At 41.3% G+C, this 25,390-nt stretch overlaps 1 protein-coding gene across 7 annotated transcripts in view; it reads left to right on the top strand.

The window, feature by feature from the left end:
- LOC115205097 (LIM domain-binding protein 2) overlaps nucleotides 1–25,390 on the top strand; it is an 88,175-nt gene that overhangs the window by 60,054 nt on the left and 2,731 nt on the right. Inside the window, exons 4-8 of one of the 7 annotated variants that reach the window (XM_029770724.1) lie at nucleotides 4,319–4,441; nucleotides 8,145–8,228; nucleotides 10,680–10,803; nucleotides 15,032–15,085; nucleotides 15,880–16,010. In XM_029770724.1, the coding sequence (XP_029626584.1) occupies nucleotides 4,319–4,441; nucleotides 8,145–8,228; nucleotides 10,680–10,803; nucleotides 15,032–15,085; nucleotides 15,880–16,010 (516 nt within the window). Of the gene's footprint in view, nucleotides 1–4,318; nucleotides 4,442–8,144; nucleotides 8,229–10,679; nucleotides 10,804–15,031; nucleotides 15,086–15,867; nucleotides 16,017–25,390 lie in introns of all 7 variants that reach the window. The other 6 variants (XM_029770723.1, XM_029770722.1, XM_029770721.1 and 3 more) reach the window with 6 other exon arrangements.

Raw genomic sequence — 25,390 nt, 5'->3', positions numbered from 1 at the left:
GCAAAAGCCAATTTGAATTGAATTGATAAGGTTGATGAATTGGAATGTAATAACAGTGTAATAATGGTATATTACAGCCTAATACAATGAATAGGGTAACACTTGACTACAGAATGTATTTCCCGCCCCCCCTAAGGGAAATATCTATTTTCTGACAAAAAAAGCTACATTTGGTAAGATTTAGATATGTGCATACAGGCTATCCATAGGCAAAAACATTTTGAAGGGAAATAAGTGGGCAGAATTATATATATTTTTGTTATTTAATAAAAACAGAAACTTTAGAAAGGGTGGTGTTTTGCCCCACTATCAAAATGACATTGCACATCTCACTATTAATATCTTCAAAATAATGACGTTTTGATGTATGGCCCCATTTTTTATTTTCATCCTTCCTGTTCAAATCATCATTAAATTACTGTATCTCAAAATTGATTGTGTAACTCAAAGAGGATACTTATAGATGATTTGGACATGATTTGAAAATGCTATTACAGGTGCCATTGACTTGCATTGATTGCCCAGGAGGTTTTGCCCCAAACATACTCACTTTAAATTGTACTACTTTTAATAAAAACTGATGACCATTTTTCTCTCTAACCAAGTGGATTATTTATCTTTAGGCTCCCCTACTGGTATATATATATATATATATATATATATATATATATATATATATATATATATATATATATATATATATATATATATATATATATAAACATTTATAGATGTAATTCCATGAAGTTATATATTTAACTTTTTCTAAAGCACAAAATATTAGATCAATGTACCTCTAAATTGTTTTGTTGGAGTGACTTAAAACATTAAGATGAGACAGATTACATGTTCAGTTGAGCAAGACTAGTGGCATCCAGGGAAAGTGTTGAAAAATGTTTTGGTGACATAAAGTGTTTTTTGTGAGAATTACAGGGGGGGGGGGTGTTTAATCCTGGGGGTGTTTAACCCCAAGCCACCCGATTACAGACTAATACATAATGAATGTATATGATGATGTTTTATAATGTTACTATATGTTACAAATGTATTATTAATTCTCTATTACACCCTTATTTATAATGAATGTGTATATTTAAATAATATTTATATATGAACCTAATCTATTATGAATAAGGCTCTAGGCCTACAGTAGCACCTTATACAGTAGAGAATGGTGTCTCTTGAGCAAGCTTGTGATGCTGTTTTACTCTCTCCTCTCAGAATATGTGACTGAGATCCCTTAGCCAAGCAAATGTGGAGAAGATTTATTACAGGCTTCTTAAATCATTTGGGACTCTCCAAGGGGCCTTACCTTTTTATGACCACTGTTTGTATTCACTACCATTTTCATCAGTTGCCTGTACTTTTCATACAGTCCCATAAAGTGTAGTATTGTAAGAGTAAAGGTTTTGTAAAGCCATTTTATTGGTAACGATTTTGAATAACAATCCATTTTAGCCAACCAATAAAGAAACTTCACTATGGTGTATTTTGGCAGAATTTTGGCTGTACAGTTTATATACACTACCGGGGAAAAGTTTTAGAACACCTACCCATTCAAGGGTTTTTCTTTAAACAAATAATAGTCCCACTAACCCCAAACCAGATGGGATGGCGTATTGCTGCAGAATGCTGTGGTAGGCATGCTGGTTAAGTGTGCCTTGAATTCTAAATAAATCACAGACAGTGTCACTAGCAAAGCACCCACACACCATCACACTTCCTCCTCCATGCTTTACATTTGGAAATACACATGCAGAGATCATCTCACAAAGACACAGCGGTTGGAACCAAAAATCGCCAATTTGGACTCCAGACCAAAGGACACATTTGTAATGTCCATTGCTAATGTATCTTGGCCCAAGCAAGTCTCTTCTCCTTATTGGTGTCCTTTAGTAGTAGTTTCTTTGCAGCAATTCGACCATGAATGCCTGATTCACACAGTCTCCTCTGAACAGTTGATGTTGAGATGTGTTTGTTACGTGAACTCTGTGAAGCATTTATTTGGGATGCAATTTCTGAGGCTGGTAACTCTAATGAACTTATCCTCTGCAGCAGAGGTAACTCTGGGTCTTCCATTCCTGTGGCGGTCCTCATGAGAGCCAGTTTCATCATAGTGCTTGATGGTTTTTGCAACTGCACTTGAAGAAACTTTCAAAGTTCTTGAAATTGTCCATATTGACTGACCTTCATGTCTTAAAGTAATGATGGACTGTCGTTTCTCTTATTTGAGCTGTTCTTGCCATAATATGGACTTGGTATTTTACCAAATAGGGCTATCTTCTGTATTCCCCCCCCCCCCACCCCACACTGATTGGCTCAAACGCATGAACATTTAAGAAGGCACACCTGTTCATTGAAATGCATTCCACCTCATGAAGCTGGTTGAGAGAATGCCAAGAGTGTGTAAAGCTGTCATCAAGGCAAAGGGTGGCTATTTGAAGAAATATATTTTGATTTGTTTAACACTTTTTTGATTACTACATGATTCCATATGTGTTATTTCATAGTTTTGATGTCTTCACTAGTATTCTACAATGTAGAAAATAGTAAAAATAAAGAAAAAACCCTTGAATGAGTAGGTGATCTAAAACTTTTGACCGGTAGTGTACAGTACACATATGATAAAATGTCTTTCTTTCTGGACAATACTTCTGTACATTTAGGGGCCCCTTTATATTCTGTTTAACTCCCCTGATAACGCTTCATGGAGTTTCCGAATAGAATGTTTCACAATGTACAAAAAATATATTTTATCATGTGTAGGTCTTTGTGTTAATATCAATGGAAGCGTTACAGAATTTCACTTACATCTGTAGCCAGTATCGTTAAAGTCATACTTTTTCCCTGTGGCCAGAGTACACTAGTCTAAGAAACAGTTGGAATCATAATCAAACTAGAATGAAAGCCCTTTCCATTGTCCATTAAACAGTTACGATTATTTTCAAATATTTCTTCAGTCTAATCTGCACAGATCTAAAGACAACCACATTGTTAGATATCCAACGACTAACTTGATAACTATCAGAAAGAAGTTCCGAAATGTAATCTCAATGGCCAGAATAACTCATGACTACAAAATCCAGACAGTGTAATACTGCATAGAGAAACATCCTCACATTGTAGCCAAGTAACATAGACTAAACTACATCACCAGAATGGGTTAAATCATATATTCAATGGTAGGAGATAGCAGAGGGGGAAAAAATCCCTTTTTCTCTACTTTTTCATTTTTTTTCCAGGGTTGCGGAGTGATACCACGTGACCAGGCCTGTATGCCCGCCAGCCTCTTTCTTGTTGATCCTCTAGAGACCATCTGTGCTGGGGGCATTGATTAGAGTGTGTCTGGTGGGATTACATCTTTTCGGTTGCCATGCCAACTAATCAGCTGATTTCTTTTTTTTTGCTGCCCGCTCTCTCCCTCCCTCCGGTTGCCACAGCAACGAAACATCGGGAACTGCAAGGGCCCCTACAACACTGAATTCGGCTAAAGGGGCGAATGAGTTTTTTTTTCCTCTCTCTCACACATACTGTCTCTCTCTTGCGCGCTCTCTCTCTCGCACACTCTCCCTCTCTCACTCTCTCTGTCTCTTAATTGGCAACTCTCTCTGACCCAAACTTATTTTGTCTCTGCGTCATCTTCAAGAGAGCGTGAGGGATGAGAAGAACAAGGACAGACCTGCTGAATAAGGACAGAGTAAATAATAGTTTGCCCAATTCCAAACAACTTGAACAAATTTGAAACTGAAGGACATGCTGAGTTTTATGAAAATCATTCCTGGCTCATAAAAGTCGATCCCCGTTGTGATTACCCAATAAACAGACGTCCGCATGCCAGCGAATTAAAAATGTCTGATAGTAAAAGAAATACTGTGCATTACTTATGTAAATAAGGTATTTCTGTTTTTTATTTGTAATAAATTTGCTAAAATTAAATTTAAAAAATAAGTTTTTGGGTTTGTCATTATGGGGTATTGTGTGTAGATTGATGAGGGAATGTTTAATCCATTTTAGAATAAGGCTGTAACGTAACAAAATGTGGAAAAAGTGAAGGGGTCTGAATTCTTTCTGAATGCACTGTACATCAGTATGGGGAATGGTGTCAAAGGTGACGTAAACTGTAGCCTACTGTGTACTAAGGGATTTTGAAAACCTATATTGAATGAAGCTGAGTAGGCCTACATTTGTTACAAAGGTTGTTATGAATGATACTGCAACACTCATAAATGTGTCATGCTTGGTCTCATGAAGGTGTTATGCATGCCTTATGTATACCCCCTTCTAACAAAGTGTTACCCCATCTTTGTTGTTGGGACAGGTATGCACAGAGGGCCGCCTGATTCTTGAATTTGCCTTTGACGACCTCATGAGGATCAAGACTTGGCACTTCACCATCCGGCAGAACCGAGAACTCATCCCCCGCAGCATCCTGGCCATGCACGTGAGTAGTGTGACATCATCAACATGCGCTGACTGCACACCCACACAAATGTAACACATAGAGTTGGATAGAGGGCACTGCCCATGCTGTCACAGAAGCCATTATAGCAAGATGCAGAAATGTGCCCTATATCCAACTCTATGCTTTGACATCATCAACATGTGCCACCCACGCACCATAGAGAATGATAGAGAATTATGAGAATGATAGAGAATAATAGAGAATGGTGAGAACCATAGAGAATGTTGAGGAAGTCATCATGGATATACTCAGTTTTGCATGGACATTGCCATTGAGGGCTTCCACCATTTTAAAGTAGTCAACTGGGTGAGGATGGGTTGGGAGCGATCTGCCAATGATCAGAGCATTGTCTTCTTCAACCTCTTGAGTCCCACACTCACGCCGGCATCATTTAGTGCTTCTAACCCCTTTTAAACATTGTGTGTTTGCTACAGACTTCTGTTTTTTTGCATTGGATTCGTCTATTTCTTCCACCATTAGCCTGTGCGATTGACGGAGGCTGAAGTATACCTTATTGACATAGGATTTGCGGTATGTTGACAGAACAAATAATTGGGCAATGTTTATATGGTCCCCTTTCAAACAGCCAAATATTTTCCACATTCTTGTCGGCATTCACCTTTTATATCGCCATTGCTTGCCACAACTGAGCAAGAGACATTCAAATTTGACTCTGTTGTTGCGATCGTTGTCATGTTAACCTGATGTGAGAGAGCAAGCTCTAAATCCGACAGAAATGCTGCTTTCAATGTACTGCTTTCATTTCTTCACATTCACAATAGTAAGTTCAGTCAGTTAGCAGCTCACCATACTTGTAAACCATTTATACTATAATGTGTTGATTTTCATGCTATGGTGAATAAAAAGGTGGCTACAGTTAAACTCAAAATGTTGGAGATAGCAAACAGCTAGCTAATGTTAGCAACAAACCAAGTCATTGTCTAGAGAAAGTTGCTTTTAGTTGCCTGGCTTGCTTGATTGACATGTTTTGTCCACAAAATAGAGCAAGTAACGTTTCTATTTGGACCAGGCTATGATTTCATTTGTGCCAATTGCCAAAGATGGTAAGATGTAAGGTAACGTTTATACTGAGGGGTTGGCGGGACATTTAAATACATTACGGCAATAATGACTAGGAAATAAAAGTACAGGCTTTGTCGCCTGCAATACCTTTCAGATATAAAGGAAAGGCAGCAAAAAGTTAGCAGGATGCTAAAGTTGGTGTAAAAACATCTTGGTTTGACAGTTGTACTAGAGATGTGTTTGTGAGACAAGGGTGAATCTCGAAAACGGTTTGAGCTACAAAGTATTATAATCCCTCTATGAAAAGCTGAGACTCTCACCAACACGCAAATGTAATGTTTTGCTCTATGATGCTCACAAGCCACACAACAGTCGTTAGAAGGTCAGGGTCTTCTACATAGAAGATCATAGGAAATCCCAGGACATAGTGTCTATAATACTGTAATAAGCTCACATAGTTGCTGTCACAAACTCCAAACTACACACAGTTGTTACTGACTAGTTGGATATTCATGTCCCACTGAGCCAACAATTTCTGTACTTACAGCATTCTTTTTTACTCTTTTTTTGCGTGGCGAGCATTATTTGTTCTTTGACATTTGTCAGTAAAACTCATTAATGCAACTGTTTATTTCAAATTGTTTTGTGTTCTTGTAGCCATGATTGTCCTAAAAATAAACTGGTAAAACACTTCAATGTGAGGCTAAATATGAGGGCAGAGAAAGCAGATGAATCAAAGTTGTGAATTTTAACCTGGGGCCAATTGGTTGCATGGTTTGTAATATGGCTTTAAGCTATATCACTGCCATATAGTGGCCACAATAAATGAATGACACACAAGATTTGGTTCATGACTCCAGCAATGCAGGTGGCGGTAAGTCACCAATATTAGCTTTATGCTTTTTTCAAACAAAAGAAGAAGAACATTGACAACTTGAAAATGGAGATGGCCTCAATGGCGCTGCCTGTGCTCTCACAGACGCTATAATGGCACAATACAAAGATGAGTCCTCTAACTATATGTCACCTGCCCATTTTCCATTCAGGTGTATCCTATCCTCAAATTGTAATGCGAGTCCTACTCCACAGGGTCTAAAGTACCCCAACTCCACCAAGACACTTAAATGCTATTCATAGCATATGAATTTAAAAGCCATACAAAGCAGTTTGGAAAGTGTCCCAATTTGGAGGGATTTTATAAACCAATTTATTTGCAGACATCAAAGGAAGGCTTGGATCAAAGAGGGCCCTAGCCTGAGCAAAAAAAAAAAAAGGTCAAATTAATAATCTGTTTAATTCCAGTAAGTGTATTCAACATAATAGTCACACGGAAGGAAGGCCAGTGAAGTGAGCAACTTATAAATTGTCATAATTCCATACGTTCGACATAGTATATTATATTCAGTAGTGCACAGTCATACTCTTGGCATACTCTAGTATCTTGAACATGTATGCATCCAATACATTACCCATATGCATGTAACCTATCATAACCTAAATGCATAGCCTACCTTGAAGTGTGCAACAATGACTGATAGAAACAGTCTATTTTCTTCAGCCTTGTGGGCCTACAGGTATATTTAAGAAGTCGTTTTCCACGTATAGCCAGCCTCCTTCTTTTTGCCAAATCTTCATATGAAATTCACACACCATTAATTTGGCCCCTGTGGGTATTGCCACTAATTCCAGGAGAGTAGGGTATTGTGGGCCCTGGCCTGATATTTCACAGGCATGTGAGTGATGTGTAAAAGTGAGTTAGCTCTTTTGATCATAGCCTCGACTAATGAAAAGGGTAGAGAGCGCTAGGTCTGGAAATGAGAAGACTGAATTTAGACAGACACAATTGTGCTTGTGCGTGTGCACGCAGACATGCACACACAAACCGTAGACACAAATGCAGACAATACACAAACATGTACATACACACATGTGCGCGCACACACGCACATCGCAGGCTTTGTTATAACATTTTAAGCATTCCGTTTTTTGCTCGAGCATTCATTTCTTGTAAAAGCACCCATTTTTTCATAGTCTCACAGTTTTGTGGGTAGTTCAAGGTTAGAGTATTCTGACAGTGATTATTTTTTTCAAATGGTATTCAATGTAGTTATTGATAACCATGGTCGAAAAAGCATTTGACACCTATTGGAGTCACAGGTTCTCACAATACTAAGCTATAATGAGGCGGCTGGTTGGCATTGATGTTTCATTTCCAATTTCAAATCATAGTCTAAGACGAAGCAATTTTTTTTTAAATGTTTTTTTTCTCCATCGTCCTTTATCCACATACTCAGACTCAACTTTATTGTAGTCGTTGGTTCAATAGCAACCTAGCCAATGCTAGAGCAGAAGCAAAGCATAGTTCTGTCTTTCACTCCTCTTGGACAATACAGAACGACTTGATATTTTCCTTCCTGACTTTTCTCCACACAAAGATACAACTGGAGATGAGACTATGCATTTTTCATAAGCTTCGAAATGGAAGCATGCGCCAGGCCAAGCTGTCTCTTGGTTTGTTAATACACTGCATTTTCAGACTGAAGACTTATACTATATGAAAGAGTGCTAACAAGTTAATATTAGTAGTTAATATAAATAAATACTGTATGTTGCCTCTCTCAATTTCATTACCCCCCACTCCCTCTTCCCCAACCCTTAGGCACAAGACCCCCAGGTTTTGGAGCAGCTCTCCAAAAACATCACCCGCATGGGGCTCACCAACTTCACCCTCAACTACCTCAGGGTAAGAGCTCTCTCTCTCTCTCTCTCTCTCTCACACACTTTAATTCAATCACCCTCTCTCTCTCTCTCCTCTTTGTCTATCTGTCTCTCTCTGTATCTCTGTCTCTCTCGCTCGCTCGCTTTCTCACACACACACTTTAATTCAATCACCCTTTTTCTCTCTCTCCTCTGTCTGTGTCTGTGTGGGTCTGTTGCGCTCTCTCTCTTCCATTCACACTCACATAAAGACACACACACAAAGACAGGCACAAACATGCACCCACGCACAAACACACTCACACGCCGCCACTACTCAATATATCAATCACCTTGATATAGGTACCATGCCATGCCATCCACAATTTTAATTAGGTATGCCTACCTGAAGATACTTTTTCTGGATATTTTAAGAATTTCAAGATGGAATATACAAAATAACATTCACAGACTGCCAGCTATCACAATATGTTATTTTATTGAGAACAAAACTTAAATACATCAGTGAATATCAACCTATATGTATATCCTTGCTTACTTTTTAGGTCCATTCCTCACTGTATTTATAACATATACTTAGTAAAAGTCTCAGCAGCCTGCACCAGAATACATTAGTCAGTATTTCAGCTCTCTTTTGTTTGTGCTTTTCAGTCCAAGACTGAGTGACAGCTCCGATTTCCAAATGGGAGAACAAGAGAGGAAGAACGAGGGAGAAAAGAGAGAGGGAGCGAATTAATTGGATCGAGAAAATTAGCATAACATTAATGAACGCTCCCTGTTGAGACTCATAATTGTGAAATGCCGCGCGGAGAGACGGCGAAGTGCCTAGCCACTGTTTATTTAGAAGACTGTGGAGAGAGAGAGAGAGAGAGAGAGAGAGAGAGAGGGGAGAATGAGAGAGAGCGACAGAGAAAGAGGGCTTGGGGGCAGATTTTTTTTAACAACCATTCTTACCATTTTGTTGGACTTCTTCTTTTTTTTGTCCTCGTTGTTGTTGTTTTTGTCTTCTCGAGATCCATAGCAGCTTACCATGAAAATGATTATGGAATGCATATGGAATAATCATATGGAATATATTGAGTGCAGTTTGGGAGATGTTTGTGTCATAACACACCTATATTATCGTCATTTATAAAATATATATATGTTGCACCTTTTTTATTTTGAATTTTAAACCTCTCTTTTATTTCTGATAAAAATCGAATTACGCCTTGCTTTTCAGTTATTGACAGCATATCATCCATTACCTATAGGAGATTTATCCATTGGCTGTTAGTGTAGAACTACTAGGCTATTCCTTTGAGGGTTGGTTCGTTTTTTTAAATGACACCCTTCCGCACAACCTACCTGATTTATCCAAATAAAAACACCCCCTGTAATTTTACACCAACAAATCCTATTCTTGGCTCTGAGGCGAATTAGGAATTGGTCGACTTTTGGAGGTCGACGTGGGGTTCATTTCATACTGTACTTTGAGTAAACATCATCAGTCTCCCTCACGTCACGGTGAGCCATAGCGATTTCTATCTCGCTATCTTAGTGTCGCTGTTCAGATAAAATACGCCCTTTCCTCACATAAATGGAGTCTTTATTGTCTTTCGAAAGGCACTCGTGTTTCCCATCATTTATCAGTTCTTCCCAAAGAGACTGACGCTTTCCTGGCCAAGGGTCAAAAAACGGCTTTTTTTGTTGTTGCGGGGTCAGTATATTTAAGCCTTTCCATGTATTAGAGCCGTAAAGCAGGCTTCCTACCATTCAACCTGAAAATAGCACTTGTTTTCAGGCTCAAATCCAGGGATTGTTCCCTGAGCTAGGGGGGATATAGTCGTGTCAAGAGGATGGTATCAGAGAAAGAACAAACATGGGTTTAGTGGGCTACATGCATGTTCACTTTGCCTGCAGACAGTCCAATGCCATTATAAAATAGCTCTGTAGTAACAGAGTGAATGGCAATGGTGGACCCTGTGACTCGCTGGTCTGGTCTTTTTTTTTTTAAACGTCTCAGAGTAGGAGTGCTGATTTAGGATGAGGTCCGTCCCCCTTACATATAATCGTACTCCTTATGATCTAAAAGCCGAAACTGATCCTATATCAGCACTCCTACTTTGAATACAGGCCCAAGTCTGTTTTTGATAGGCCTATGAGTATGTGAATTGGCTGGTTAAGAGAACTATTGAGGGAGGTTGTTTGCAACATGTGAAAGCCTGTCCTATTCAAACTGCCAAACTGGCCCACGTGTCCTCTTTGTGATGACGTCATAGGTCACTTGATGATGCTCCTTGTTGGATTCTCAAATTGTCCACGGAGTTTCAGACTCAGCATGTATAGGTGATACCCCCTTTGAGCGAAGCTCACACAGTGATTAAAGATCCATCTTCACCAACATGGAAAACATGCACTCTATTTGCATGTGCGTTTTAATACCTCCGAATCTAACATTTGCGCGCGTGCGTGTGTTCCTGTTCTCCATCTGCAGCTGTGTGTCATCCTGGAGCCCATGCAGGAGCTCATGTCGAGGCACAAGACCTACAACCTCAGCCCTAGGGACTGTCTGAAGACATGCCTGTTCCAAAAGTGGCAGAGAATGGTGGCCCCACCAGGTAACGTTTGTACTGCCTTAATAACCAAACACACTTGTCTGCAGCTGTCAATGGCAGTGTCCCAAATGGCACCGTATTCTCTTTATAGTGCGGTACTTTTCACCAGAGACCTATGGGACGCAGACGATGTTGTAATAGTGACTTATAAGTAATAGGAGAGCTGAGGTGACATAATGACAATGGTTGGATTGTCTAATTTCTAATGAGACCATGTTGAAGAAGAGAGAAGGTAATATCTATTATATTGCATATGCTTAAAATGTATTCTCCCTGTCAGGAATCGGGAAATTTATCAGCAATTCCTCTGGAATTTCTATTTGAATAGACTGTAACCAGACATTTCAAGGTTTTATGATTGATGTTTGAAGGGTGGTTCTTGAAAAATAGTTGGCTTAAAATGGCTGTGCAGTATTAAATCTGGAGTAGAAATGACCAGGTGTTTTGGACATATTTGAGGCCTGCAAATTACTGCAATGTTCGCCAGGGCATGACAAGACGTCTTTAAAAAGCAACACCAGTAGAAACCCTTTGACTCAGATCTGTGTAATGTGTGAGGCTTCTGAACTTTAATTAAGGGTGGCTGGTGTAATCAAACTACAAGATCCAACTCCCTCGCTGATAGCTCCCCAGAGGTTTGAATTCTTACTTTTGATTTTTTGTTTTTTGTTTTCACTGTCATTGAGCGTAGAATCTTCTTGAAAAGACCCTTTGAAAAAGGAGAGGTTGAACTGTCATTGTCTAATTGTGCACAAGGGGATAAACCTTTGTTCAATTGCATGTTGTATGGTGTTAGGGTTCAGTGAAATTTTTTTAAGATGCCAAACATATCAACTGTATAGGAGCTGATAGCAGCTTTGGGATCCAGAAACGTCTGTGTACAGTGCCTTTGGAAAGGATTCAGACCACTTGACTTTTTCCACATGTTGTTAGGTTACAAGCTTATTGTAAAATTGAATAAATAGTTTTTTTCCCCTCATCAATATACACACAATACCCCATCACGACAAAGCAAAAACAGGTTTTTAGAATTTTTTGCTAATTTATAAAATATTGAGTAAAAAAAATGTAATATCACATTTACATAAATATTCAGACCCTTTACTCAATACTTTGTGGAAGCACCTTTGGCAGCGATTACAGCCTTGACTCTTCTTGGGTATGACGCTACAAGCTTGGAACACCTGTATTTGGGGAGTTTCTCCCATTCTTCTCTGCAGATCCTCTCAAGCGCTGTACGGTTGGATGGGGAGCATTGCTGCACAGCTATTTTCAAGTCTCTCCAGAGATGTTCAATGGTGTTCAAGTCCAGGCTCTGGCTGGGCCACTCAAGGACATTCAGAGACTTGTCCCGAAGCCACTCCTGCATTGTCTTGGCTGTGTGCTTAGGGTCGTTGTCCTGCTGGAAGGTGAACCTTCGCCCCAGTCTGAGGTCCTGAGCTCTCTGGAGCAGGATTTAATCAAGATTCTCTCTGTACTTCGCTCCGTTCATCTTTGCCTCGATCCTAACTAGTCTCCCAGTCCCTGCCGCTGAAAAACACCCCCACAGCAGGATGCTGCCACAACCATGCATCACCGTAGGGATGGTGCCAGGTTTCTTCCACACGTGACGCTTGGCATTCAGGCCAAAGAGTTCAATCTTGGTTTCATCAGACCAGAAAATCTTGTTTCTCATGGTCTGCGAGTCATTAGGTACCTTTTGGCAAACACCAAGCGAGCTGTCATGTGCCTTTTACTGAGGGGTGGCTTCTGTCTGGCCACTCTACCATAAAAGCCTGATTGGTGGAGTGCTGCAGAGATGGTTGTTCTTCTGGAATCTCCACACAGGAACTCTAGAGCTCTGTCAGAGTCTCCATCGGGTTCTTGGTCACCTCCCTGACCAAGGACCTTCTTCCCCGATTGCTCAGTTTGGCCGGGCGGCCAGCTCTAGGAAGAGTCTTGGTGGTTCCAAACTCCTTCCATTTAAGAATGATAGAGGCCACTGTGTTTTTGGGGACCTTCAATGCTGCAGACATTTTTTAGTACCCTTCCTCAGATCTGTGCCTCGACACAATCCTGTCTCGGAGCTCTACGGACAATTCCTTCGATCTCATGGCTTGGTTTTTGCTCTGACATGCACTGTCAACTATGGGACTTTATATAGACAGGTGTGTGCCTTTCCAAATCATTTCCAATCAATAGGATTTACAAGTTGACTCAAATCAAGTTGTAGAAACATCTGAAGGATGATCAATGGAAACAGGAAGCATCTGAGCTCAATTTAGAGTGTCATAGCAAAGGGTCAGAATACTTAAGTAAATAAGTTATTTCTGTTTTTTATTTTTAATACATTTGCAAAACTTGTTTTTGCTTTGTCATTATGAAGCATTGTGTGTAGATTGCTGGGGATTTTTTTTATCCATTTTAGAATAAGGCTGTAATGTAGCAAAATGTGGAAAAAGGCAATGGGTCTGAATACTTTCCGAAGGCACTGTATGTGTCACATGTTGCCTTGACTCATTGCTGGTTTCCAGACTAGTGGACTTCATACTTAATAACAATGTATTGGTTGTATAGCCAGGTTATTAAAATGGTAGCTTTTGTAATTTGAAACAGATCTTGGATCAGTTTTGCTGCTCATACATTTTTCGCGTGCCACTACAGCTCATCCGTCCAGCTGTGTTTTTAAACGAAACCAAACTGAACTATGCCGGTCTACTGTAATTGTAGTTTCCTCATTAGTGACGTTTTTCATCTTTCCTCCAATTCTTCTCGGACCAGGAAAATGGTTCTGTTTTAGCGAGGAAGGAAGCACAGATGCATTTATGCGCTGATAAGTATTTTTGGTGGAAATGGATTTGAGTTTTAGTGCGTTTTTTGTTCAACATAAAAGTAAACAGTTGTGATGCCAGAAAAGGATTTCATGTTCCTGTACCCAGGTTTGTCAAAGTAGTGGATGGGAATTGGTAATAGACTGAATTTTGATAGTTTCTCGTGACAACCATAAACATTAAAATGTAGTAGCAATAGAGAAGTTGATTTGGTTCTAGTTGCAGACATTATAGTTTTTATAAAAAAATGTGTGTATGCTCCTCAGTTATGTTATCTACTCAGATAAATGATACACTAGGTATACAAAACATTAAGAACACCTTCCTAATATTGATTTGCACCCCCCCCCTCCTTTTGCCCTCAGAACAACCTAAATTCGTTGAGGCATGGACTCTACAAGGTGTCTAAAGCATTCCACAGGGATGCTGGCCCATGTTGACTCCAATGCTTCCCACAGTTGTTTCAAGTTGGCTGGATGTCCTTTGGATGGTGAACCATTATTGATACACGCGGGAAACTGTTGAGCGTGAAAAACCCAGCAGCGTTGCAGTTCTTGATGCAAATCGGTGCGCATGGCACTTACTACCATACCCCGTTCAAAGGCACTTAAATATTTTGTCTTGCCCACACAATCCACAATTGTCTCAAGGCTTAAAAATCCATCTTTAACCTTTCTTCATCTACACTGATTGAAGTGAATTTAATAAGTGACGTGGATTCACCTGGTCAGTCTATCTAATGGAAAGAGGAGGTGTTCTTAATGTTTTGTCCACTCAGTGTATGTTGCCTTTGAATACTAAAGCATCTCCCTTGGTGTGATTAGTATAAGAACCTCTAAAAATGTATTTCATTTTCAGACATCTTTTTGAAGATCACAGATTATATATATATATATATATATATATATATATATATATATATATAAACGAGATTCAGAGGGATATATATATATATATATATATATATATATATATATATATATATATATATAAAAAAACGAGATTCAGAGGGATAACATTATCTTACAAACACTTGGTGAAAATGGCTAAATAAATATATTAATAAATTATGTTTTTCAGAAACAATATTTTGGAGATATTAAGTACTGTTAAGATCTCTACTTAACCTATTTCATTACTTTACACAAGATGAATGATCAAGGATACACATGCTTTTTAATTGCATCTTTTATTAATTTATTCATTAAATGTCTAGCTCATAAAAAAATGACTTTTCATAATTGCAAGTCTTCTACAGTGATAATGTTTAGGCAATATCTTTGTTGCAGGGAATGTAATTTTTTTTTCTCCCTTCATTCACTCTGTTTTCATTTCTCTCTTTCTCTCTCTGTCTGGCATTTAATTACATAAAATAATTAATCACTTCAATTAAACAAAACTAATTTTGGCTCCGGTTTTAGCTGGACACCCACAGAACTTCAAAACGGAAATATTCCCCACAAATCACAAAAAAGGTACCTTTTCTGTCTTCGTAGAGTTTTCAATAGAGATAGAAGTAGTCTAGGTGAGCTGCATTCTGTTCTCTCTGAACGGAATGCCTGGAAATACATTGTCGTGTACTTTGTGTTTTCGTCATGAATGCTCAACACCTGTTCAGAACACGAAGACGAAATTTGATGACTGCGTGTCATATTTCTCATTCTACATCACTTGGAAATTGTTTGCTTGAACACCACACTGTGCATCGCTACTTCATGTGATGATGCACACGAACATACAATCCGACTCACAAAGGCAATTCACAGCAACACAAAGATATAAATGGCTGCAGAAGCCTGTACTACTACAGATATACTGTAGATACAGTAGGATAAAAGGTGATGTTATCTAGCCCAGTAGAGTCATTTTAATGTGGAGAGGCTATCGAGAACTGTACAACACCAAGGTCATTACGGCATTCACATTAAGTCAAGCAGCACGGTCTATTGTTGAGCAATTATGCAAATGAAACAGGGGTTCTTTCTTACTGGTGCATGACTTGGGAGATGTTAACGTCTTTTGATTTCACCTCTGACGTTAACAAAGCATGGATCATTTTTTGAGTTGTTGCGTATTGTGCGTATCGTGTGTGTGTGTGTTTGAGTGTGTCTGTCTGTCTGTCTGTCTGTGGATGCTTGCATAGGCATGTGTGCATGTCTATATACACACGTGTGTATAAATCGTGTGTTCTTTATGCGTTACCCCTACCTTGGTATATGCATTATGTTGTCCGCCATGGCTCTTGTTTCCTTTGCTGGTCGTGCCAAAGCTGAGCCAACGAGACAGACAACGACGAAGAGGAGGAAAAGGAAGAACTCCGCCAGCAGCGCCAACAGCAGCGTGGGCAATGCCAACAGTAAGAAGAGAAGCCCTGCCAGCAACTTCAGCCTCTCCAGTCAGGTACCTGTAAGCATCATCTGTACCGGTTTGGCCCTCTCTTACACCCCTATACACCACATACAACCCTTATACACAACTACTATAGATGCACAGGCAGGAAGGCGTGTAGTGAAACACAACCATTCATTTGTAGGACTATCAATCTACCATCATAATATGTTTATTTAAGTATTCATCGAGAATACTTAAATCTAGAATCTGTTGCTTCATTTACACCCTCTGCTCTGGGGATTGCTTTATCAACCGGCGCTCCATGGCTCTAGTCTATCCCGCGTTTGCTTCCTCGACATGTCAATAGAACGGGGCCACTCGACACAGTTTGAGGTTAAACACCTACTTAAACCACTGAGTGTTGCACCTCGCGCTTCACATCGCTCTGGGGGATAAAGTGCTGTTGCGCTCCAGTTGTTTGCACAGACTATAGTACTCTCTCATTATCACTCACTGGGTATGCTAGAGGTACAGTATGTATGGACTGTAAGGAGTCATACTGACCGCTTAGTGCTGTTGTACCTCTGGCTGTGGGTGTTTTTAGGAGGGAGTGGGGCAGGGAGACTGGGGAAATGTGAACTCTCTCTGTTTTGGGTTGGGTTGTTCCACGCGGTGCTTTGTAGGTCATGCTTTTAATCCACAATGCATCTCTCTTTTTTTCTCTCTTTCTCTTTCTTTCTCTATGTATATATTTTCTCTCTCTCTCTCTCTCTCTCTCTCTCTCTCTCTCTCTCTCTCTCTCTCACAGACTCACATAGACACACACCCTCTCCAACTCAAGCTCACCCTCTCTCTTGCTCTTTCGGGATCTGCCTCTCACTCGCTCTCTCTTCTTCTTTCTCTCTTTCTCACACACACACATATAGACACACACCTTCTCCAACTCTAACTCCCTCTCACTCTCTTTCACAGCCACCCCCCTTCTATCTCTTACTCAATCACTCGGACAACCACACATACACAAACATGCGCACCCACACACACACAATTGTTTTCTCGGTGGATTGCTGTTTGGCTCTACGCCACCTCTCATTATCACATATCTGTATACACCCCTCTCTCCCTACTCCCCAATCCTGAAACACACACTTCCTATGGCCAACGTTGACACGCGTCTTTAAGAGCAGCGGCGGAAACATGCTGGTTACATATGTTGCACGCCAGCTAGCTTTGTCTGAGAAGTTGTTCGTTCGTTGGCTGAGCACAGGCCCTACGTGAGCCCAATGACAATAAGAAGTGGACCCTGGCGAGGAAAGGGAGGGAGGGGGTGAATGGGGGGGGCATAGGGAAGTGAGGGGGAGTGGGTTGTTGTGTTGTTCAACAGTGACCTCTACTGGTTGCTAGGCTGAAATGACATTGAAAACCATGCAGAGTGCTACTATGTGTTTGCTGATGGATTCTTTTGGAACATTCAGATAGAAATGGATTGCGTAGAACAGATATGATTGTGTGTTAGCTTTATTTGATGAATTGCTATATGCATCCCTCTGAACATTTCACCTCACAGAATAGACCCCTGAAAATAATCCTGAGCCCTTACCTACACAGATCTTAAAAACCTCTTAAGGATCGGACCCTTTTTTTTAATTTTCGCATTAAATGACATACCCAAATCTAACTGCCTGTAGCTCAGGACCTGAAGCAAGGACATGCATATTCTTGATACCATTTGAAAGGAAACACTTTGAAGTTTTTGGAAATGTGATGTAGGAGAATATAACACATTAGATCTGGTAAAATATATTTTTTTCATCATCTTTGAAATGCAAGAGAAAGGTCACAGTGTACTATTCCAGGTTAGGCGCAATTACGATTTTGGCCACTAGATGGCATCAGTGCATGTGCAAAGTTTTAGACTGATTCAATGAACCATTGCATTACTGTTCAAAATGTTGTATCAAGACTGCCCAAATATGTCTAATTGGTTTATTAATACATTTTCAAGTTCATAACTGTGCACTCTCCTCAAACAATAGCATGGTATTATATCACTGTAATAGCTACTGTAAATTGGGCAGTGCAGTTCGATTAACAAGAATTTAAGCTTTCTGCCCATATCAGATATGTCTATGTCCTGGGAAATGTTCTTGTTATTTACAACCTCATGCTAATCACATTAGCCTATGTTAGTTAGCTCAACTGTCCCATGGGGGGGAACACCGATCCCGTACAGGTTAAGGGACTAGATAGGCTTATGCTGAAGGCCCTGCCCTTCAATGGGCATAGGGGAGCATCCACCATATTGCTTACACCTGATAACTTACAGGTTCCTTCAGACCTGCAAACACAGAAGGAGTAGAGGGCCAAGGGGGTTGTCTGATCCCTCAAAAAGGATGCTAATAAACTAACTGATAATCAGACAATGAGCATTCTTAGCTGTCTTAACAGCCCATTGCTCCATTCAGGGCTAGCTAACGCTAAAAGTAATGAGATGAGTATATAAAACGATATTAATTAGATCACAATTAACACTCCCCCCAATCCCAGTCTGTCTACCAGCTGTTGTCATTGGTGGGGGGGCAGGGCAGAGGTAGGTTGACAGCCAACTTCGCAGGAACAGATGGTGAATTCAAGGCTTGTTGGCAATCAGCATGTTTTGAGCTAATGACTTAATTAGCTATACAAATGAAAAAAATCGGTGTGGATATTGTAATTTTGTCAAAAAGCTCACCTAAATTAATTAGCACGATTTAAGGCGTAGTGGCGGTCGCTAGGGGGGTTTTGAGAGAAGTTTTGGAAAAGAGGCTTGTGTTGCGTCTCGGATAAACAAACTACCCCCCACCCCATACGGAGCCTCTTTGGTGCAGTTATGTGTGTGTGTCAGTGTTTGTGTGTGTGCGTGCGCATCAGAGGAGGGGAGCGGGAGCTCCCATGCCACGCCGCGTCGACACACATGGGCAGTGAAGCAGGTGCTCCATTTAACTGTGCGGCTGCCTTCCAGAGATGCAGCGGGAGGTTGTGGGCTGCTGAGAAGAGAGAAGCTTTAGCAGACCAGGGGAGATGAGATATTCAACTCAGCCTTCATAGAACAACCAACACCGTCCTAACATAGTCCATTTGATCACATATTTATAACTACCAGTAATCAATAATCTAATATTGCTTGAATTACTGAATCTCATCTCCTAAATACTGTTACTTATTTTTAGACCTGTACATATCAAAATAGAGAGTTAGCATCACCCAATTCCTTCACATTGCAAATAAAGAATCATCCAAAGAATACAACTCCCTATGTTTTCATCTGTGACCTCAACACAAGGGGTTCCTTGAAATATGTCCTACATGATTGCTATTGATTGGTCTGTGAGGGGCGGGAAGGGGAGGATATTCCACTTCATCAGTGGGGGTGGGGTTTCATTTGTACAGAGTGCTCAGAGCGGGGTCGACCCTGTACATGCGGGTTCACCGCTTTCACGGTGCTTCGCCATACACACACTCCTGAAAATTCCCCCCATGCACCAACTGTTATTGCAGGAGTGGCAGGGGGTTGTGTCAAAACAAGGTAAACACACAGCCAAGGGTAATGCTCCAGGCTTTACCCCTTTGGTGAAGCAACACCCGCACATCATCACCAGTTGAAGCAGACCAGCTTGTAAATTCGACGGGTTAGAAGCTCATGAGTCGTTGTCATAGAAATGGATAGAGGACTCACTTGCCACAGAAGACTGTGATAGCATGGGTAGCTTACGGGTTGTAGCATAATGCTCTATACAGGTTTTTATCCTAGGTTGGGATTCAATCTGATCAGCGTTCAATTTGTGTTGTAGCACTTTAGATTTAAAGATAACTTCCAATTGAGCCGACATCTGCAGCATTTACCGTGAATGCGATCTCCGCGAACGTCGGGGAAAATGCCTTTAAAATCTGTATGGCCAGCTGTCTAGCGCGCTGCGCTATGAATTGAAACCCAGCCTTAGTAAAGATGTTCTTGTAGCTATAATAGAATGGTGTCTCGTCGCCTTACCAACATATGGTGTCAAAAGTAAGATCTGAACCCACGCCTCCATTCTGGGTTAGAATTAGAAGCTCAGGGGTAGGCTACTTGTGTAGGCTACTGGTCTTGATGAGCCTCAATGTCCTCTAGTGTTTTAGCTTTTGACCACTTTAGGGCCCTTTTGACCTTTAATTGCTTTGGGTGGTATATCATGCATAGGAGACACAAATTATTCAGCAACAAGCAGGAACACAGAATGCCTTAAAGCTGCAATATGTAACTTTTGTGGGCAACCTGATTTCTGCATAGTGCACCTTTAAGTGACTAACATCCCATCATGCTTAGGGTCATGTATAAAAACTCTGGGCAGGCCATTATTTTGGCTACCTTGGCTATGCCCCAATAGGATGACAATGTTCCCATCCACAGGGAAGAAGTGGTCACTGAATGGTTTGATGAGCATGAAAACGATGTAAACCATATGCCATGGCCGTCTCAGTCACCAGATCTCGACCCAATTGAACACTTATGGGAGATTCTGGAGTGGCGCCTAAGACAGCATTTTCCAGCAACATAAACAAAACACCAAATTATGAAATTTCTCGTGGAAGAAGGATGTTGCATCCCCCCAATAGAAGATACAAAATGGCACTGACAGAGATGGTCACCTCGCTTCGAGTTCTTAGGAAACTATGCAGTATTTTTTTTTTATGTATTATTTCTTACATTGCTACCCCAGAAAATCTTCAATCTTATTACATACAGCCGGGAAGAAATATTGGAAATAAGAGCAACATCAACTTACCAACATTACGCCCAGTAATACGACTTTCCCGAAGCGGATCCTCTCTTCAGACCACCACCCAGGACAATGGATCTAATCCCAGTAGCCGACCCAAAACAACGGCGCTGTAGAAGGGTCAGATGGAGCAGCCTCCTGGTCAGGCTACGTAGACGTGCACATTGCCCACCGCTCCCGAGTATGCTACTCGCCAATGTCCAGTCTCTTGACAACAAGGCAGACGAAAGTAAGGGTTGCCTTCCAAAGAGACATCAGAGATTGTAACATTCTCTGTTTCACGGAAACATGGCTCTCTCGGGATATGTTGTCGGAATCGGTTCAGCCATCGGGCTTCTCCATGCATCGCGCCGACAGAGATAAACACCTGTCTTGGAAGATGATGCTTTATGATTAACGTCTCATGGTGTAATCATAGTATACAGGAACTCAAGTCCTTCTGCTCACCCAACCTAGAATTCCTTACAATCAAATGCCGGCCATTTTACCTACCGAGAGAATTCTCGTCAGTTATAGTTACAGCTGTGTACATTCCCCTTCAAGCAGACACCAAGACGGCCCTCAAGGAACTTCACTGGACTCTATGTAAACTGGAAATCATATATCCTGAGGCTACATTTATTGTAGCTGGGATGTTAACAAAGCAAATCTGAGAACAAGGCTACCTAAATTCTATCAGCATATTGATTGCACCACACGCAGGTTTAATACTCTCGACCACCACTACTCTAACTTCCGCGATGCATACAAAGAACTCCCCCGCCCTCCCTTCGGCAAATCCGACCATGACGCCATCTTGCTTCTACCATCTTGGAATATGTTCCATCGACCTATACGCTGACACAGTGAGTGAGTTTATAAAGAAATGCATTGGAGATGTTGTACCCACTGTGACTATTAAAACCTACATTAACCAGAAACCGTGGATAGATGGAGGCATTTGTGCAAAACGGAAAGCGCGAACCACCGCATTAAACCATGGAAAGAGGTCTGGAAATATGTCTGAATATAAACAGTGTAGTTATTCCCTCCGCAAGGCAATCAAACAAGCAAAATGCCGGTACAGGGACAAGGTGGAGTCGCAATTCAACGGCTCAGACACGAGACATATGTGGCAGGGTTTACAGGAAATCACGGACTACAAAAAAGAAAACCAGCCACCTCACGCTTCCAGACTCTTTGCCTGCTTTGAGGATAATACAGCGCCACCGTAGTGGCTCGCTAACAAGGACTGCCCCTTTCCTTCTCAGTGGCTGACGTGAGTAAAACATTTAAACGTGTTAACCCTCGCAAGGCTGCTGGCCCAGACAGCATCCCTAGTCACGTCCTCAGAGCATGCGCAGACAAGCTGGCTGGTGTGTTTACGGACATATTCAATCACTCCCTATACCAGTCTGTTGTCCCCACATGCTTCAAGATGGCCAACATTGTTCCTGTACCCAAGAGCACTCACTTCTGTCATCATGAAATGCTTTGAGAGGCTAGTCAAGGATCATATCACCTCCACCTTACCGGCCACCCTAGACCCACTTCAGTTTGCATACTGCCCCAACAGGTCCACAGATGACGCAATCACCATCACACTGCCCTATCCCCATCTGGACAAAAATAATACCTATGTAAGAATGCTGTTCATTGTCTACAGCTCAGCATTCAACACCATAGTACCCTCCAAGCTCATCATCAAGCTGGAGGCCCTGGGTCTCAACCCCACCATGTGCAATTGGGTCCTGGACTTTCTGACGGGCTGCCCCCAGGTAGTAAGGGTAAGAAACAACATCTCCACTTTGCTGACCCTCAACACTGGGGCCCCACAAGGGTGCGTGCTCAGCCCTCTTCAGTACTCCCTCTTCACCAACGACTGCGTGGCCTTGCACGCCTCCAACTCAATCATCAAGTTTGCAGACGACACAACAGTAGTGGGCTTGATCACCAACAACGGCAAGACAGCCTACAGGGAGGAGGTGAGGGCGGTCGGAGTGTGGTGTCAGGAAAACAACCTCTCACTCAACGTCAACAAAACAAAGATGATCATGGACTTCAGGAAACAGCAGAGGGAGCACCCCCCTATCCACATCGACCGGACCGCAGTGGAGAACGTGGAAAGTTTTAAGTTCCTCAGCGTACACATCACAGACAAACTGAAATGGTCCACCCACACAGACAGTGTGGTGAAGAAGACACAACAAAACCCTGACAAACTTTTGCAAATGCACAATCGAGAGCATCCTGTCGGGCTGCATCACAGCCTGGTACGGCAACTACACTGCCCTCAACCGCAATGCTCTCCAGAGGGTGGTGCGGTCTGCACAACGCATCACCGGGGGCAAACTACCTGCCCTCCATGACACCTATAGCACCCGATGTCACAGGAAGGCCAAAAAGATAATCAATGACAACAACCACCCAAGCCACTGCCTGTTCACACCGCTACCGTCCAGAAGGCGAGGCCAGTACAGGTGCATCAAAGCTGGGACTGAGAGAGTCTCAAGGCCATCACACTGCTTAACAGCAATCACTAACTCAGAGAGGCTGCTGCCTACATTGAGACTCAATAACTGGCCACTTTAATAAATGGATCACTAGTCACTTTAAATAATGCCACTTTAAATAATGCCACTTTAATAATGTTAACATATCTTGCATTACTCATATCACATGTACAGTTGAAGTTGGAAGCTTACATACACTTAGGTTGGAGTCATTAAAACTCATTTTTCAACCACTCCACAAATTTCTTGTTAACAAACTATAGTTTTGGCAAGTCAGTTAGGACATCTACTTTGTGCATGACACAAGTCATTTTTCCAACAATTGTTTACAGACAGATTATTTAACTTATAATTCACTGTATCACAATTCCAGTGGGTCAGAAGTTTACATACACAAAGTTGACTGTGCCTTTAAACAGCTTGGAAAATTCCAGAAAATTATGTCATGGCTTTAGAAGCTTCTGATAGGCTAACTGACATCATTTGAGTCAATTGGAGGTGTACCTGTGGATATATTTCAAGGCCTACCTTCAAACTCAGTGCCTCTTTGCTTGACATCACGGGAAAATCAAAAGAAATCAGCCAAAAATTTGTAGACCATCACAAGTCTGGTTCATTCTTGGGAGCAATTTCCAAACGCCTGAAGGTACCACGTTCATCTGTACAAACAATAGTACGCAAGTATAAACACCATGGGACCACGCAGCTGTCATGCTGCTCAGGAAGGAGACGCATTCGGTCTCCTAGAGATGAACGTACTTTGGTGCGAAAAGTGCAAATCAATCCCAGAACAACAGCAAAGGACCTTGTGAAGATGCTGGAGGAAACAGGTACAAAAATATCTATATCCACAGTAAAACGAGTCCTATATCAACATAACCTGAAAGGCCGCTCAGCAAGGAAGAAGCCACTGCTCCAAAACCGCCATAAAAAAGCCAGACTACGGTTTGTAACTGCACATGGGGACAGAGATCGTACTTTTTGGAGAAATGTCCTCTGGTGTGATGAAACAAAAATAGAACTGTTTGGCCATAATGACCATCGTTTTGTTTGGAGTAAAAGGGGGAGGCTTGCAAGCCGAAGAACACCATCCCAACCGTGAAGAACGGGGGTGGCAGCATCATGTTGTGGGGGTGCTTTGCTGCAGGAGGGACTGGTGCACTTCACAAAATAGATGGCATCATGGGGAATGGACAATTATGTGGATATATTGAAGCAACATCTCAAGACATCAGTCAGGAAATTGAAGCTTGGTCACAAATGGGTCTTCCAAATGGACAATGACCCCAAGCATACTTCCAAAGATGTGGCAAAATGGCTTAAGGACAACAAAGTCAAGGTATTGGAGTGGCCATCACAAAGCCCTGACCTCAATCCTATAGAAAATCTGTGGTCAGAACTGAAAAAGCATGTGTGAGCAAAGAGGCCTACAAACTTGACTCAGTTACACAAGCTCTGTCAGGAGGAATGGGCCAAAATTCACCCAACTTATAGTAGGAAGGTTTTGGAAGGCTACCCTAAACGTTTGACCCAAGTTAAACAATTTAAAGGCAATGCTACTAAATACTAATTGAGTGTATGTAAACTTCTGACCCACTGGGAATGTGATGAAAGAAATAAAAGCTGAAATAAATCATTCTCTCTACTATTATTCTGACATTTCACATTCTTAAAATAAAGTGGTGATCCTAACTGTCCTAAAACAGGGAATTTTTACAGGGATTAAATGTCAGGAATTGTGAAAAACTGAATTTAAATGTATTTGGCTAAGGTGTATGTAAACTTCCGACTTCTGTATTTTATACCATCTATTGCACCTTACCAATGCCGCTCGGCCATCGCTCATCCATATACTTATATGTACATATTCTCATTCACCCCTTTAGATTTGTGTGTATTAGGTAGTTGTTGGGGAATTGTTAGATTACTTGTTAGATATTACTGCACTGTCAGAACTAGTAGCACAGGTATTTCGCTACACTCGCGTTAAAATCTGCTAACCATGTATATGTGACCAAGAAAATTTATTTTGATTTAGAGTTCCAGACACTTGTAGAATCTATGCCAAGGTGCATTTAAGCTGTTCTGGCTCGTGGTGGCCCAAAGCCCTATTAAGACACTTTATGTTGGTGTTTCCTTTATTTTGGCAGTTTCCTGTACA

Source organism: Salmo trutta, chromosome 13 (assembly GCF_901001165.1).
Source record: "Salmo trutta chromosome 13, fSalTru1.1, whole genome shotgun sequence".
NCBI lineage: Eukaryota > Metazoa > Chordata > Actinopteri > Salmoniformes > Salmonidae > Salmo > Salmo trutta.
Note: the sequence above shows the minus strand (reverse complement) of the source record. Positions and strands in the feature narration are given on the sequence as shown.